Source organism: Schistocerca serialis, chromosome 5 (genome assembly GCF_023864345.2).
Source record: "Schistocerca serialis cubense isolate TAMUIC-IGC-003099 chromosome 5, iqSchSeri2.2, whole genome shotgun sequence".
NCBI lineage: Eukaryota > Metazoa > Arthropoda > Insecta > Orthoptera > Acrididae > Schistocerca > Schistocerca serialis.
In genome coordinates, this window is record NC_064642.1 from 407,698,372 (window position 1) to 407,714,215 (window position 15,844).

Sequence of the window (15,844 nt, forward strand, 5' to 3'; positions counted from 1 at the left end):
TAGAATACTGTTGCGTGGTGTGGGATACTTACCAGATAGGACTGACTGAGTACATCGAAAAAGTTCAAAGAAAAGCAGCACGTTTTGTATTATCGCGAAATATGGGAGAGAGTGTCACTGAAATGATATAGAATTTGGGCTGAAAATCATTAAAAGAAAGGCGTTTTTCGTTACGACGAGATCTTCTCACGAAATTCCAATCACCAACTTTCTCCTCCTAATGCGAAAATATTTTGTTGACACCTACTTACATAGGGAGGAGCCATCACAAAGATAAAATAAGGGAAATCAGAGCTCGTACGGAAACATATAGGTGTGCATTCTTTCCGCGCGCTATACTAGATTGGAATAATAAATAATTGTGAAGGTGGTTCGATGAACCGTCTGCCAGGCACCTAAATGTGATTTGCAGAGTAGCCATGTAGATGTAGAATGAAAAAGGAAAGGAAATGACTAGTAGTGATACAGGGTACCCCCCGCCACGCACCGAAGGGTGGCTTGCGGAGTATGTATACAGATGTAGATTTGTGGCAGTCAAATATTGGTACGGTAGTATCTTCTAGCGCGATTTCTTTCTTAAATGTGGAATTCATAATTTCTTCTTTCTGTCTTATGATCATTAGTTTCGATGCCAGAAGGAGCTTCGAAAGAGTGAACCAAGGTTTCATTAGCTTTACGTGTGACCAGAACATCCTAGGATTTTCTGATACATATTGCGCTATGGTCTGACTGTAAAAACACACTTTAGGGTTACGCGTGAGCCTTCTTGCAGGTGGACGAGTTGCTATTAACGCTTCTGCATCAGTATCTCCGCAATCTCTTTTGTGGCGAAAGTGTAGTAATTCGTGGTTTCGCAACATTCTACGAATGAGGCGATTAAACCGTCTTCGTTTACTTTACGTGGAACCTACTAACCCACACTGCGGTTTATAGCGTGTCTCAACTTTTAACGACAATTATTGTTGTGTGTTTGCGAGATATGAACTAAATATTCTCTGTTCGTCTTTTAAATAAGTTTAGAATGACTCTCTGAGTAAAAGACTTTTCCGTAATCTTGAATCACAACTAAAATTGCAATCCCCACATTTTCCTTCTAGAATAAAATTATAAAGATACTTCCTTCATGTTGGAGAAAAGATACTCTCCCTTCAGTACGTTGGAAGTAGTACGAGGGTGAGTCAAGTGAAAACCTTAAATATTTTTTTAAAAATATTATTTATTGTGCAGAAGTGGTACAAAGCTGTATCACTTTTCAACTTAATCTCCCCCACGCTCAATGCAAGTCCTCCAGTTCTTAGAAAAAAAATTCTTTTGGTAGTCCGCGCAACCACTCATGCACCGCGCGGCGTACCTTTTCATCAAAACGGAACTCCTTTCCTCCCATTGAGTCTTTGAGTGGTCCAAACATATGGAAATCACTTGGGGCAAGGTCTGGTGAGTATGGTGGGTGAGGAAGACTCTCAAAATGCAGGTCTGTGATTGCTGCAACTTTTGTACGGACAGTGTGGGGCCTTGCATTGTCATGTTGCAAAAGGACACTTGCTGACAACAATCCTCGTCGCTTTATTTGATTGCAGGCCGCAGATGATTTTTTGGGAGATCTGTGCATGATGCGCTGGTGACACTGGTCCCTCTAGGCATGTAATGCTCCAAAATGACGCCTTTTTCGTCCCAAAAGAGAGTCAGCGTAATCTTCCCTGCTGATACTTCTGTTCCAAACTTCTTCGGTTTTGGTGATGAGGAATGGTGCCATTCCTTGCTCGCTCTTTTCGTTTCCGGTTGGTGGAAATGAACCCAGGTTTCTTTTCCCAGTAACGATTCTTGCAAGGAAGCCATCACCTTCTCGTTCGAAGTGCCGAAGAAGTTCTTCACAAGCATGAACACGTCGTTCTCTCATTTCAGGAGTCAGCTGCCGTGGCACCCATCTTTCACACACTTTATGAAACTGGAGCGCATCATGCACAATGTGGTGTGCTGACCCATGACTAATCTGTAAACATGCTGCAGTGTCATTCAGTGGTTTTCCTTCACCATGGCTTCAACTGCTGCAATGTCCTGTGGAGTCACAACTCGTTGTGCCTGACCTGGACTAGGAGCATCTTCCACTGAAGTCACACCATTTGCGAACTTCCTACTCCATTCGTAGACTTGCTGCTGTGACAAACATGCATCACCGTACTGAACCTTCATTCGTCGATGAATTTCAATAGGTTTCACACCTTCACTACGCAAAAACCGAATAACAGAACGTTGTTCTTCCTTGGTGCAAGTCGCAAGTGGGGCGGCCATTTTTATACTGATACTGCGACGGCATGTGCGCATCTGAACTATGCTGCCACCTACAGGCTATTCTGCACGCTGTTTGTAGCACGCTTACCAACTTACAGGGTAACGGAGCGAAATTTCGCTTTGTTATTACAAATTTAAGATTTTCATTTGACTCACCCTCGTAATAATCTGTAAGGAAGTTACTAACTAACGATAAGTAGCAGTAATTGTTTATCGATTTCTTGTATCAAAACGTACGCAAGCCACACGTTAAAGTAGCATCCGTTGAGGAATATTGTTTAATGAAATTAGAGAAGTTAGTGCGCCTTGAGTATTTCTGCATGTATTAGAGACGCAGTAGGACGGTGTCACTCTGCTAGAAACAACCGACAGGAAGTGTAAGAGTGACTCACGTTGTTTCACGGGAAGTGACCATCACTCAGAAACGAAGTCTCAAAGAAGCGCGACGTTATCTGGAAGTGCCACGTCGGCCACGTCTCCGCTACGTTCCAGGAGGTTAAATCGGTCGGCGTCGCAGGATGTACTGGTAGCGTTGCAGATAAGAAGTTCGGATGTCTGTCCTACAACAGTACGTGGAAACACTGGCTTAGACATGAATTCTTGTGTTAGAGAAGAGTAACGGGAAACCTACACAGAAATACGTATACATGCCTTCCAGGGAGACTGGAAGCACGGCATTTATAATTTCATAACAAAAGCGAAGAGGCGGTTGAAACCCTGCATTCTTGTTTCTAACGAGGTTTCTTGAAATGTCTCTCCGGTGATCCGGATTTAGGTTGTCCTGCGCTTTTCTTGTGCTTCCTTGTCTTTGCACATTTGAGTTAAAATGGTGCTATTACAACACATTCAGGTAACAAAACTCGGTTCCAGAATGAACCTTTCATCGGCAGTGGTGCACTATCACAAAACTTCCTGGCAAATTTTACTGCGTACCAGAGCGAGACTCGAACCCGGAGCTTTTGCTTTTGCGGAAAGTGTTCTTACCGACTGAGCTATCCAAGCACATCTCACGAGCCGCCCACCGTATCTCTGCCCTACATTCCGAACGTCACACTTGTTCGGCATAACAAGTAGGACTAACACTTTTGGAAGAAAGGATATACTGCGGAGAAATGACTTAGCCGCAAGTTAGGAGAATGGATCTTTCGTTTTCCAAGGGAATTTGCGCTGTTATATTTCCTGGCAGATTTAAACCCTGCAATTTCTTCTCTCCCAGGAGTGCTAGTCCCACAAGACGCGCCGGAGAACTCTGTGAAGTTCGGGCGATAGGAAATGAGGTACTGTCGGTGGGCAGGTCCTGAGTTGTACCTGAATAGTTCAGTCGGTAAGAGCATTCTCCTCAAAGCCAAGATACTGGTTTCGAGTCCTGGTCCGGCACAAAATTTTAATCTGCTAGGAGTTTCGAAAACTTTTATTGTTTGCAGAAATTGTCCTGCAAGTAACTTTACCAGCTTAATGTTCTAGTCTGGCTTGTAATTTGTATCTTCTCTATTTGCAAAATTCTTATGAAAAGTGAACATTTCAGAGCATTGAGCCCCTTTTCTGTGTGAGTTGTAAGAAGATGGAATAAATTTCTTCACTCTGCTGTGTGTGGAGCTAAAGACTTTGTCTTACAGTTCTGTCCTATATCTGTTAAATATGTAAAATACGAGTATATTCTAACATTGATTGCTTCGTAAGAAAATGAAGTGTAGCCTTACTGAATTATATTTTCTGCAGCTAAGAACTATATACAGCCTAGAAAAGTTGGTTAACTCATTACGGGTGCGCTCTACAGGCAATTACTATCTGGCGATTACGTTTCTCAGATTCTACTTCAAACACGTAACTTACGATACATGATAATGGAACATTATAGGAGATATCATTTGAGAACGACTAAAAGCTGTAACTTCGTTTAGAAGCACAAATAGTATGATTGATTTAAAACAGGCGTCATCCACGTTACGTTTGAAAGCAAGAACATGGTTTCTCTCTGTCTCGCATATCGATGATAAGTTTGTAGGACAGCGTGTTTTATCTGAGTGGGTCTAGGACAAATATTTTACGCTCGAGTGAAAGTCTTACAACTTGTCTCCGAGAACGTAATACCTTTACCTATTTACCTCTTTCCGATGCCATGCTCTGTGGGTGTTTGTAGCGTAAGTTAGATTTGCAACATAAAGCGCTACAATAAATGATGTCGCGTCGTAAGTTGGAGTAAGACTCTCGAAGCCAGTTGCATACAATTACGAGTGACTTGCGCAATAGCAAGGAGAGTTACCCACGTGGATGTTTACTTATCTCTCCCTTTCATTTTTGTACCAACAATCTTCTGACTGGATTGATTCGACCCGCCACTAATTCCTCTCCTGTGCCAACTTATTGATCTGAGAGTAGCAGTTGTTCCCTTCGTCCTTAATTATTTTTGGGTGTATTCCAATCTCTGTCACTGTCTACAGTTTTTAACTTCTAGACTCCCTTTAGTACCATGAAGTCGTTTCCTGATCTCTTTAACACATGTGCTATTACCCTACCCGTAGTTCTTGTCATCGTTTTCCACATGTTCCTTTCTTCGCCGATTCCGCAAAGACCTCCTTCAATCTGTATCTTATCAGTCTATTTAATTGTAAACATCCCTGTGTATCACCACATCTCAAACATTCCGATTCTATTCTTCTCCAGTTTTCCCACAGTTCATGATTCACTACCGTGCTATGCTGTGCTACAAACACATATTCTCAGAAATTGTTTCCTCAAATTAAGGCCGATGTTCGATATTAGCAGTCTTCCCTCGGTCAGGAATGTTCTCTTTGTGTGTGCTAGTTTGCGTTTTGTGTCGTCTTTGCTTCTTTTGTTGTGTTACCGTTCTTCCAAAGTAGCAAAATTCCTTTGTCTAATTATTTGTAGTTCGTTTCTATCTCTTGAATTTGCCCATTTTAGGTAGTTCCCATTGTACTGCGTTGTTAAAATGGTTCAAATAGCTCAGAGCACTAGGGGACTTAACTCAGAGCACTATGGGACTTAACTTCTGAGGTCATCAGCCCCTAGAATTTAGACCTACACACATCCATGCCCGAGGCAGGATTCGAACCTGCGACCGTAGCAGTCGCGCAGTTCCAGACTGTAGCGCCTAGAACCGCTCGGCCACTGCGGCCGGCTATTGCTTTTTTACTGGCTCCACGTCTCACACACATTAACAACTTGGCACACGTAATCAGTGTGATTGTTATTAAAACTGTTCAAATATTAATACTGAATTAAAAAGTGACGGCCTTCTTGCAAGAACACAATAATTGGAACACTGCTTAAAATTCCAATATGATATGTTCAAACATGCTGAAAGAAATTGTTTCTGGAATAGATTTTGACGGGCAGTCAAAAATGTGATAATCGTCTTGCATCAGAGATTCACGATGCTAAACCTCTAAGGTAAATTAACCGCGCTCGTTCTTCCAATATGCTTATAGAGTCAACTATTTGCCGATCGTCCAGTTTCATATTGCGTATTTTCTCAGTATTCTCGTCTGATTTTGTTGTTTTCAAATGTCCGTTAGATGGATTATCTTAAAGAAAACTACGGGCTTATATGAATGCAGCCGCTAGTCTCTTAACTGTAGAAAATTAAAGGAATCCGAATAAATATTCAGCAACTTTCAGTGGATCATAAATCAACCAAGTAGACGGATTTTTCGACGAACTAATAATTCAGTTTACTCCTTTCTAATGAAATAATTCTACCAGTTAAATAAAATGTGAAAAAACATTGTTCTGATGATAAATTAGAGACTGATTTATGTGTAATATTTGTAATAATAATAATAATTAAAAATAACAACAACAATACGTACGTTTATGGATGGGATCCGCCTTTGGCAAAACACAATTTTGTTTTCTGTCACAAACATGTTCCACTGCAGTTGCAGCATCATCAGTGGATCTTTTATTTTATGGCTTTTTACCACATGGTGTGGTTTTCCTGTTTTTTTTTTTCAGTGCCTGTTTTCTTGTACAGTTTGTCGTGTTTTCTTTTTTCCTCGTCTACTTCACTGAGGAGTTCTGTGTATTGAGGTGTCATTGTTTCACTGTCACACTATTTACCAGCTATTGAACAGTGAAACAGTGACAGTGACAGCTCAATACACAGAGCTCCACAGCGAAGATGAGGAAAAAAAACCATGACAAACTGTAAAAAAGACACACTGTAAAAACATAATACACACTGTAAAAACAGGAGAACCACACCATGTGGTAAAGAGCCATAAAATAAAAAATCCACTGATGATACTGCAACTGCAGTGAAACATGTTTGGGATAGAAAACAAAATTGTGTTTTGCTAAAGGCGGATCCCATCCAAAAACATGTGTATTGTTAAAGCACACACAGTCAAAAGAACTTCACCATAATAATAATAATAATAATAATAATAATTATTATTATTATTATTATTATTATTATTATTATTATTATTATTATTATTATTATTATTATTATTATTATTATTACTATTATTATTTCGTGTGGCTCAACGGTCTCGCGCAAGTCTTTCAATTGGTCGCTCCTTCGGCGGCTTTCGTGGCCTTAACCTACCTCAGTTATCCAACCGGGGAAAGTGGACCTACAGTTTGACGTGGAACCAGAACCACGTGTAGTTCCTGGCGAATCCTCACATGGTTGAGAGGTAAAGTCCAGGCAAAGGCAGGCTAAAGAAATTCGTGGACCGACCGGTATTCGATCCCGCGACATTTCTGTTTCCAGGCACACAGTTTACGTAAGGCGACAAGACGTGACTCATTTGCGTTGTTGCACATATACCAACGTAAAAAGGTCATAGATATCAGCCCTCGTCACAGTGCATTGTCGACAAATTTTGTCGTTCCATCTTAGTGGATTCTGTGCCTAGGCATTCATGGTTTGCAAAGTTGGAGTAGAAGATAAGAGCCGTAGAACATATTATCGAAGAAAGTGCGGTGTTAGGGATAAGGAGATTGGCATTGTCCAGAAATGCGTGATATCTGACGCCAAGATCGCGTGTTGTGAAACAGTTTATTTCATGACCAGTTTCGACAGTAACTAGCTCTGTCTCGTCAACTTACTAAGAACATGCTTCGATTATAATAATGCAGCTCCACCCTAGTTTCTCGAATATATAAAACATGCTAAATAACATAGCCATAGCACAACAAGGAATACAGGAGAAAAAACCTGTAAAGATTACCTATTACCTGGGTTTGTTCGTATGCTCCTTATTGGAGCTATAGATATTTTATTTAGCATGTTTTATATATTTGACGAATTAGTGTGTAGCTGTATTCTTATAATTAGAGCATGTTCTCTGTATGTCGACGATACTGGTATGAAGTTATATTTCTGGGAGATCTAAACTCTGAGGAGGACAGCTAGTTACTGTCGAAATTTGTCATGAAATAAATTGTTTCACAGCAAGTGATCTTGTCTTCCAATATTATATATTACAACATTGGATTCCCGCTACAGTATATGTACATTATATAGACAGAAGAAAGAGGGCTCAAACAAGTTGAAAATTTGAATGGTATATACACTAAAGAGCTAAAGAAACTGGTACACCTGCCTAATGTCGTGTAGGTCCCCCGCGAGCACGCAGAAGTGTTTTAACACGACGTAGCATGGACTCGATTAATGTCTGAAGTAGTGCTGGTGGGAACTGACACCATAAATCCTGCGGGGATCTTTTCTGAACAGCATGTTGCAAGGAATCCCAGATATGCTCAATAATGATCATGTATGGAGAGTTTGGTGGCCAGCGGAAGTGTTTAACTCACAAGATTGTTCCTGGAGCCACTCTGTAGCAATTCTGAACGTTTGGGGTATCGCATTGTCCTGCTAGAATTGCCCAAGTCCGCCGGAATGCACAATGGACATGAATGGATGCAGGTGATCAGACAAGATTCTTACGCACGTGTCACCTGTCAGAGTTGTATCTAGACATTTCAGGGGTCTCATATCAGTCCAACTGCATACACTCCACACCATTACACGGCCTTTACTATCTTCAACAGTCCCCTGCTGATATTCAGTATCCATGGATTCATGACATTGCCGCCATACCTGTACACGTCCATCTGCGCGATACAATTTGAAACTAGACTAGTCCAACCAGGCAGCATGTATCCAGTCACCAGCAATCCAATGTCGCTGTTGACAGGCGTAAAGCTTTGTGTCGTGTAGTCATCAAGGTTGCACGAATGGGCCTTAGGCTCCGAAAGGTCATATTGATGATGTTTCATTGAATGGTTCGCTCGCTGACACTTGTTGATGGCCCAACATCGAAATCTTCAGCAACATGCTGAAGTGTTGCACTTTTGTCAAGCTGAACGTTTCTCTCCGGTCGTCGTTGGTCCCGTTCTTGCGGGATATTTTTCCTAATATTCACAGTACACTCGTGAAATGGTCGTACGGGAAAATCCCCGCTTCATCGCTACCTCGGAGATGCTGTGTACCGCCGGCCGCGGTGGTCTAGCATTTCTAGGCGCGCAGTCGGGAACCGCGCGACTGCTACGGTTGCAGGTTCGAATCCTGCCTCGGGCATGGATGTGTGTGATGTCCTTAGGTTAGTTAGGTTTAAGTAGTTCCAAGTTCTAGGGGACTGATGACCACAGTAGTTAAGTCCCATAGTGCTCAGAGCCATTTGAACCATTGCTGTGTCCCATCGCTCGTGCGCTGACTTTAACACCACGTTCAAACCCTCTTAAATCTTGATAACCTGCCATTGTAGCAGCAGTAACAGTTGTCTTATTTTGTTTTCTACATCTGCATGATTGCTCTCCAATTCACATTTATGTGCTTGGCAGAGGGTTCATCGAACCACAATCATACTATCTCTCTACCATTCCACTCCCGAACAGCGCGCGAGAAAAACGAACACCTAAACCTTTCTGTTCGAGCTCCGATTTCTCTTATTTTATTTTGATGATCATTCCTACCTATGTAGGTTGGGCTCAACAAAACATAGATCTCGCCGCGACGAAAAACGTCTTTGCTTTAATGACTTCCATCCCAACTCGCGTATCATATCTGTCACACTCTCCCCCCTATTACGTGATAATACAAAACGAGCTGCCCTTTTTCGCACCCTTTCGATATCCTCCGTCAATCCCACCTGGTAAGGATCCCACACCGCGCAGCAATATTCTAACAGAGGACGAACGAGTGTAGTGTAAGCTGTCTCTTTAGTGGACTTGTTGCATCTTCTAAGTGTCCTGCCAATGAAACGCAACCTTTGGCTCGCCTGCCCCACAATATTATCTATGTGGCCTTTCCAACTGAAGTTGTTCGTAATTTTAACACCCAGGTACTTAGTTGAATTGACAGCCTTGAGAATTGTACTATTTATCGAGTAATCGAATTCTAACGGATTTCTTTTGGAACTCATGTGGATCACCTCACACTTTTCGTTACTTAGCGTCAACTGCCACCCGCCACACCATACAGCAATCTTTTCTAAATCGCTTTGCAACTGATACTGGTCTTCGGATGACCTTACTAGACGGTAAATTACAGCATCAGCTGCGAACAACCTAAGAGAACTGCTCAGATTGTCACCCAAGTCATTTACATAGATCAGGAACAGCAGAGGTCCCAGGACGCTTCCCTGGGGAACACCTGATATCTCTTCAGTTTTACTCGATGATTTGCCGTCTATTACTACGAACTGCGACCTTCCTGACAGGAAATCACGAATCCAGTCGCACAACTGAGACGATACCCCACAGGCCCGTAGCTTGATTAGAAGTCGCTTGTGAGGAACGGTGTCAAAAGCTTTCCGGATATCTAGAAATACGGAATCAACTTGAAATCCCCTGTCGATAGCGGCCATTACTTCGTGCGAATAAAGAACTAGCTGCGTGGCACAAGAACGATATTTTCTGAAACCATGCTGATTGCGTTCCCTTCGAGGTGATTCATAATGTTTGAATACAGTTTATGCTCCAAAACCCGACTGCAAACCGACGTCAATGATACAGGTCTGTAGTTCGATGGATTACTCCTACTACCCTTCTTAAACACTGGTGTAACCTGCGCAACTTTTCAATCTGTAGGTACAGATCTATCGGTGAGCGAGCGGTTGTATCTGGTTGCTAAGTAGGGAGCTATTGTACCAGCGTAATCTGAAAGGAACCTAATCGATATACAATCTGGACGTGAAGACTTGCCCGTATCAAGCGATTTGAGTTGCTTCGCAACCACTAAGGTATCTACTTCTAAGAAACTCATGCTAGCAGCTGTTCGTGTTTCAAATTCTGGAATATTCGCCTTCCCTGGTGACGGAATTTCGGAAAACTGCGTTCAATAACTCCGCTTTAGCGGCACAGTCGTCGGTAACAGTACCATCGGCACTGCGCAGCGAAGGTATTGACTGCGTCTTGCCGCTTGTGTAGGTGTTATCGACCGCAGCGCCGTATTCTGCCTGTTTACATATCACTGTATTTGATTACGCATGCCAGTACCAGTTTCTAAGCAAACACTAATTGCATAGTACCCCTAAGTTGTCGTTGCCCTGAGCATTAGCCATGCAGAAATAAAACTGGGCACTGTGGAGAATATTTCGTTGTGTTGCTGGTTATGGATGTTCCGTTCCGGCGCTGATATGGTTGTTTTGTATGTGCAGGACGTTCGAGAAGGTGCGGAACTACTTCGCGCAGCAAAGCGAGAGCATTCCGATGTCGTTCGTGCTCGGCTTCTACGTGAGCATGATCGTGAAGCGCTGGTGGGAGCAGTACCGCCTCCTGCCCTGGCCAGACTCCCTGGCGCTCTTCGTCAGCGCCGCCATCCCAGGCGTCGTAAGTACCATCTGTCCCAGCTGCACGTGCCTTCCGCTGCGGGCGGCACTAGTGTTGTGCCGCGAGCGGTGTAGACAGAGCATCACGCCTCCGGCAGTAGACAGGAGAGCGGCAGGGTAGCCTTGCTTGTCGTCCGCCGCGCGCGCTGTTAAACGTAGAACACCGCTTGAGTCAAGGTGGCCCCATTTCAAATGGCTATATCTCATGGGCATATCTGTATGCATGCGACAACATGCGTACCTAATATGTTCCAAAACGCCGGGCATAAAAACGGATTTTCCAGTACTCAAATAATCGGGTTCTGTCGGTGATTGATAGGTAGGGTCAAATGTTTTTGGATAGCCCTTGAGCTAGGGACTATTTGTTTACCCAGCAGAAGAATCGCCTTAGTGCCACTATTATTGATATATTTACTAAGATGGTATCTGTTATTTCGGACATCTCCGAAAGAACACATACCATCTTATTAAATATATAGTTAAGGCTCACCGGCCACTTGACCATCTTCTTCTGTGCGAATGCACAAACAGTGCCCGGGAAACGGTAACGCGCCGCGAGTAATGAGTATAATGGGCGGGGGCACTGCGAATGCAGTGCGGGACAATACGTTGAGAATGTGGGTTTCGCGGGAGGCGTGCCAGAGATAAATCCCTGCAGTCGCGCTATCCTCTGTGTCCTCGGTGGCTCAGATGGATGCCGGCACGGTAGCTCAGCGTGTTCGGTCAGAGGGTTAGCTGCCCTCTGTAATAAAAAAAACTGAGCTAATCGATCAACGAAGAACTTAAACGGGCGTCTTACGACGTCCGCCCCGAGCAGATGAAACGAACGAAAGCAAACAAAATGATATTAAAAAAAAAAAAGAAAGAAAGAAAGAAAATGGATAGAGCGTCTGCCGTGTAAGCAGGAGATCCCGGGTTCGAGTCCCGGTCGGCGTACACATTTTCATCTGTCCCCGTTGACGTATGTCAACGCCTGTAAGCAGCTAAGGGTGTTCATTTCATTGTAATTCCACTATTATTGAATTTATGATGGAGAAGGGGGTACAGAAACGAAAATTAGTACATCTGGAATGGATTGCAGGCGTCGCATTTTAATTGAACTTAACTGCACACCGTCCACAGTAAGACATTGCAAGGTAACTTCTTTCCGATTTGGCATAGATGCATTTAAAAAGAAAATAGCCTTCTAGAAGAACGTATTCTGACAAAGACAGTCAATAAGCTCACTGCCCTTAAAGAAAGCGCGAGGTGTGAAGAATTCATTGTGGCCTTGCAAGAATTACGACGATAGTTTTATAAAGGTTTTGAGGACACTGTCAAGCTTACATCTGTTTTCGAGACCGTTTGCCATTTCAGTCGAAAGCGCCCCTATACATGCGCAAATGTAACTGATTGACCTGCAAGTTAATTCTAGTTTTAATTACAAATCTTTCCAAGTTAAAACTGTCCAGAACGTCTGCAGTGCTTTTCCCACGTGTATTCTTCAAGTCTCCATAATGAGGCTACAAACGTGCTAGAATACATTGATCGACATATTTGTGTGAAAGTGCTTTTCCGGATATGTAACTAAATAAGTGACAGTTACATGGTACCTAGAGTGCGAAACTCTCTGAAATTGTCTGCGTTTGTCCGTATGCCGACTGGTTGTGCCAGATAAAAATTATGTCTTAATAATTAATTTTATACTGAATAATTAATAATTAATTAATACTGCAAACTTGTTTTGTTTGTTATCTATGTTATTGAGAAATGTGAAAATAAAACCAGATCGTATGCAGTACGACTGTACTGCCATTTAAATGCGGCACGTTCGCTGTTTTCCTCTCTTCCCCCTCCTCTCGCTCAGACAGCGCGGTGTGGCGGTGGGGGAAATGTGAAGTGAGTCTGAGCGCTTTGGCACTCTGGCCCGGGCATGGCCCGTGACCCGAAATCTTGGCCACCCCTTCTTTAGAGCCTTAGGATTTGGGACGAGCTGTAAACTATAGTCCGATTAAAATAACTTGATAATTGACACTTAACGCGTTGTAGCTGGTTTCCACCAATCAAAGCGCTAAACGTCACACCAAAACCACTTGCTGTTGCCAAACAGCCATAACAATTAGTCAGTTCACTTCTAACTCCTTGTCCACCTTTTTCCTTGATGTGATTGGTTCCCGAATTCGGGGAACCCTTGTGTTTAATATCTCATCACATATGATAACCACACGATAAAACACACACACACACACACACACACACACACACACACACACCGATCCTAAGAAATACACAGCACTAATTAAACAGTACTGGATCCATCTGCACGAGACGCGATTCAGCACCTCACGTTCAGTTATTGTAATCAAAGAGGTCGGCTTGCACGACACTGCTTGAAGCCTAAATTTTGAAGGCTGCAATCAGTCCTTACAACTGCGTCACCAGAGTCATAAATACAACAATCTTCTCTAGAGAAATGACATTACTTAATGCTCAGTGTATAAACCTGACGTGGAGGGAGGTCGTAAGTTCGAATCTCGTCAAATGCAGTGAATTTTTTTATTTTTCTAAATCTAATCAAAAGACTTTTGTCATCATTTTTACCTAATTAATCGGTTTAAATGTAATTTTTTGTTTCTTATACTTTGCCGCGTCATTTTCATCATCGTATTGACTTTTTTCATTTGCTCTTATTTTTCTTCCTATGATCCTTTTTCCCTTTGGAATATGCTTATATCGCGTACACTCTACAACCTAGTGCCAATCAGGACTCTCCGTCAGTTGGTAACACGGTATCCCGTGTAACCAGTGTGAGGATATTTCAGGTAACCAATGGCAGCGAGAAATTACAGTTTGCTTTTAGCGCTGAAACTGAAATTTTGCTGCGGAAAATGGCTACGCAGAGAAACATATTACGAAACTTGTTGGCGTTTTAGAGGATAAAGTGCACATCACGAAGCTGTGGTTAGCCTAGGAGACGAGTTTAAATTCAGGGACACAAAACGCGTCGTCTGCCGCAGTTCAGTCACTGGTCACTTAAAATCAGCAGCCGACAGAGCATCTCCCATTTCCGTCATACATTACTGGCCAAACAAATTGCTACACCACGAAGATGACGTGCTACAGACGCGATATTTAACCGACAGGAAGAAGATGCTGTGATATGCAAATGATTAGCTCTTCAGAGCATTCACACAAGGTTGGCGCCGGTGGCGACACCTACAACGTGCTGACATGAGGAAAGTTACCAACCGATTTATCATTCATATACCGCAGTTGACCGGCGTTCCCTGGTGAAACGTTGTTGTGATGCCTCGTGTAAGGAGGAGAAATGCGTATCATCACGTTTCCGACTTTGATAAAGGTTGGACTGCAGCCTACGCGATTGCGGTTTATCGTATCGCGACATTGCTACTCGCGTTGGTCGAGACCCAATGACTGTTAGCAGAATATGGTATCGTTGGGTTCAGGACGGTAATACGGAACGCCGTGCTGGATCCCAACGGCCTCGTATCACTAGCAGTCGAGATGACAGGCATCTTATCCGCAATAGCTGTAACGGATCATGCAGTCACGTCTTGATCCCTGAGTCAACAGATGGGGACGTTTGCAAGACAACAACCATCTGCACGAACAGTTCGACGACGTTTACAGCAGCATGGACTACCAGCTCGGAGACCATGACTGCTGTTACCCTTGACGCTGCATCACAGACAGGAATGCCTGCGATGGTGTACTCAACGACGAACCTGGATGCACGAATGGCAAAACGTCATTTTTTCGGATGAATCCAGGTTCTGTTTACAGCATCATGATGGTCGCATCCGTGTTTGGCGACATCGCGGTGAACGCACATTGGAAGCGCGTGTTCGTCATCGCTATACTGGCGTATTACCCGGCATGATGGTATGGGGTGCCATTGGTTACACGTCTCAGTCATCTCTTATTCGCACTGATGGCACTTTGAACAGTGGACGTTACATTTCAGATGTGTTACGACCCGTGGCTCTACCCTTAATTCGATCGCTGCGAAACCCTAGTTTTCAGCAGGATAATGCACGACTGCATGTTGCAGGTCCTGTACGGGTCTTTCTGGATACAGAAAATGTTCGACTGCTGCCCTGGCCAGCACATTCTCCAGATCTCTCACCAATTGAAAACGTCTGGCCAATGGTGGCCGAGCAACTGACTCGTCACAATACGCCAGTCACTACTCTTGATGAACTGTGGTATCGTGTTGAAGCTGCATGGGCAGCTGTACCTGTGCACGCCATCCAAGCTCTGTTTGACTCAATGCCCAGGCGTATTAAATGGGTTCAAATGGCTCTGAGCACTATGCGACTTAACTTCTGAGGTCATCAGTTGCCTAGAACATAGAACTAATTAAACCTAAATAACCTAAGGACATCACACACATCCATGCCCGATGCAGGATTCGAACCTGCGACCGTAGCGGTCGCTCGGCTCCAGACTGTAGCGCCTAGAACCGCACGGCCACTCCCGCCGGCCAGGCGTATCAAAGCCGTTATTACGGCCAGAGGTGGTTATTCCGGGTGCTGATTTCTCAGGACCTATGCACCCAAATTGCGTGAAAATGTAATCACATGTCAGTTCTAGTATAATATATTTGTCCAATGACTACCCGTTTATCATCTGCATTTCTTCTTGGTGTAGCATTTTTAATGGCCAGTAGTGTACCTCGCGGCGGCTGCTTCCAGCACTGATCCACGTTACACATTTAACAACGTTTGTGAAGCGATACGCCTTGTATGTCTGTC

The 15,844-nt window shown here is 43.4% G+C and overlaps 1 protein-coding gene across 1 annotated transcript in view; it reads left to right on the plus strand.

Annotated features, from left to right (window-relative positions):
• Nucleotides 1-15,844, plus strand: part of LOC126481138 (bestrophin-4) — a 569,514-nt gene that overhangs the window by 280,030 nt on the left and 273,640 nt on the right. Inside the window, exon 3 of the mRNA XM_050104689.1 lies at nt 10,920-11,091. Coding sequence (XP_049960646.1) covers nt 10,920-11,091 — 172 coding nt within the window. The remainder of the gene's footprint in view (nt 1-10,919; nt 11,092-15,844) is intronic.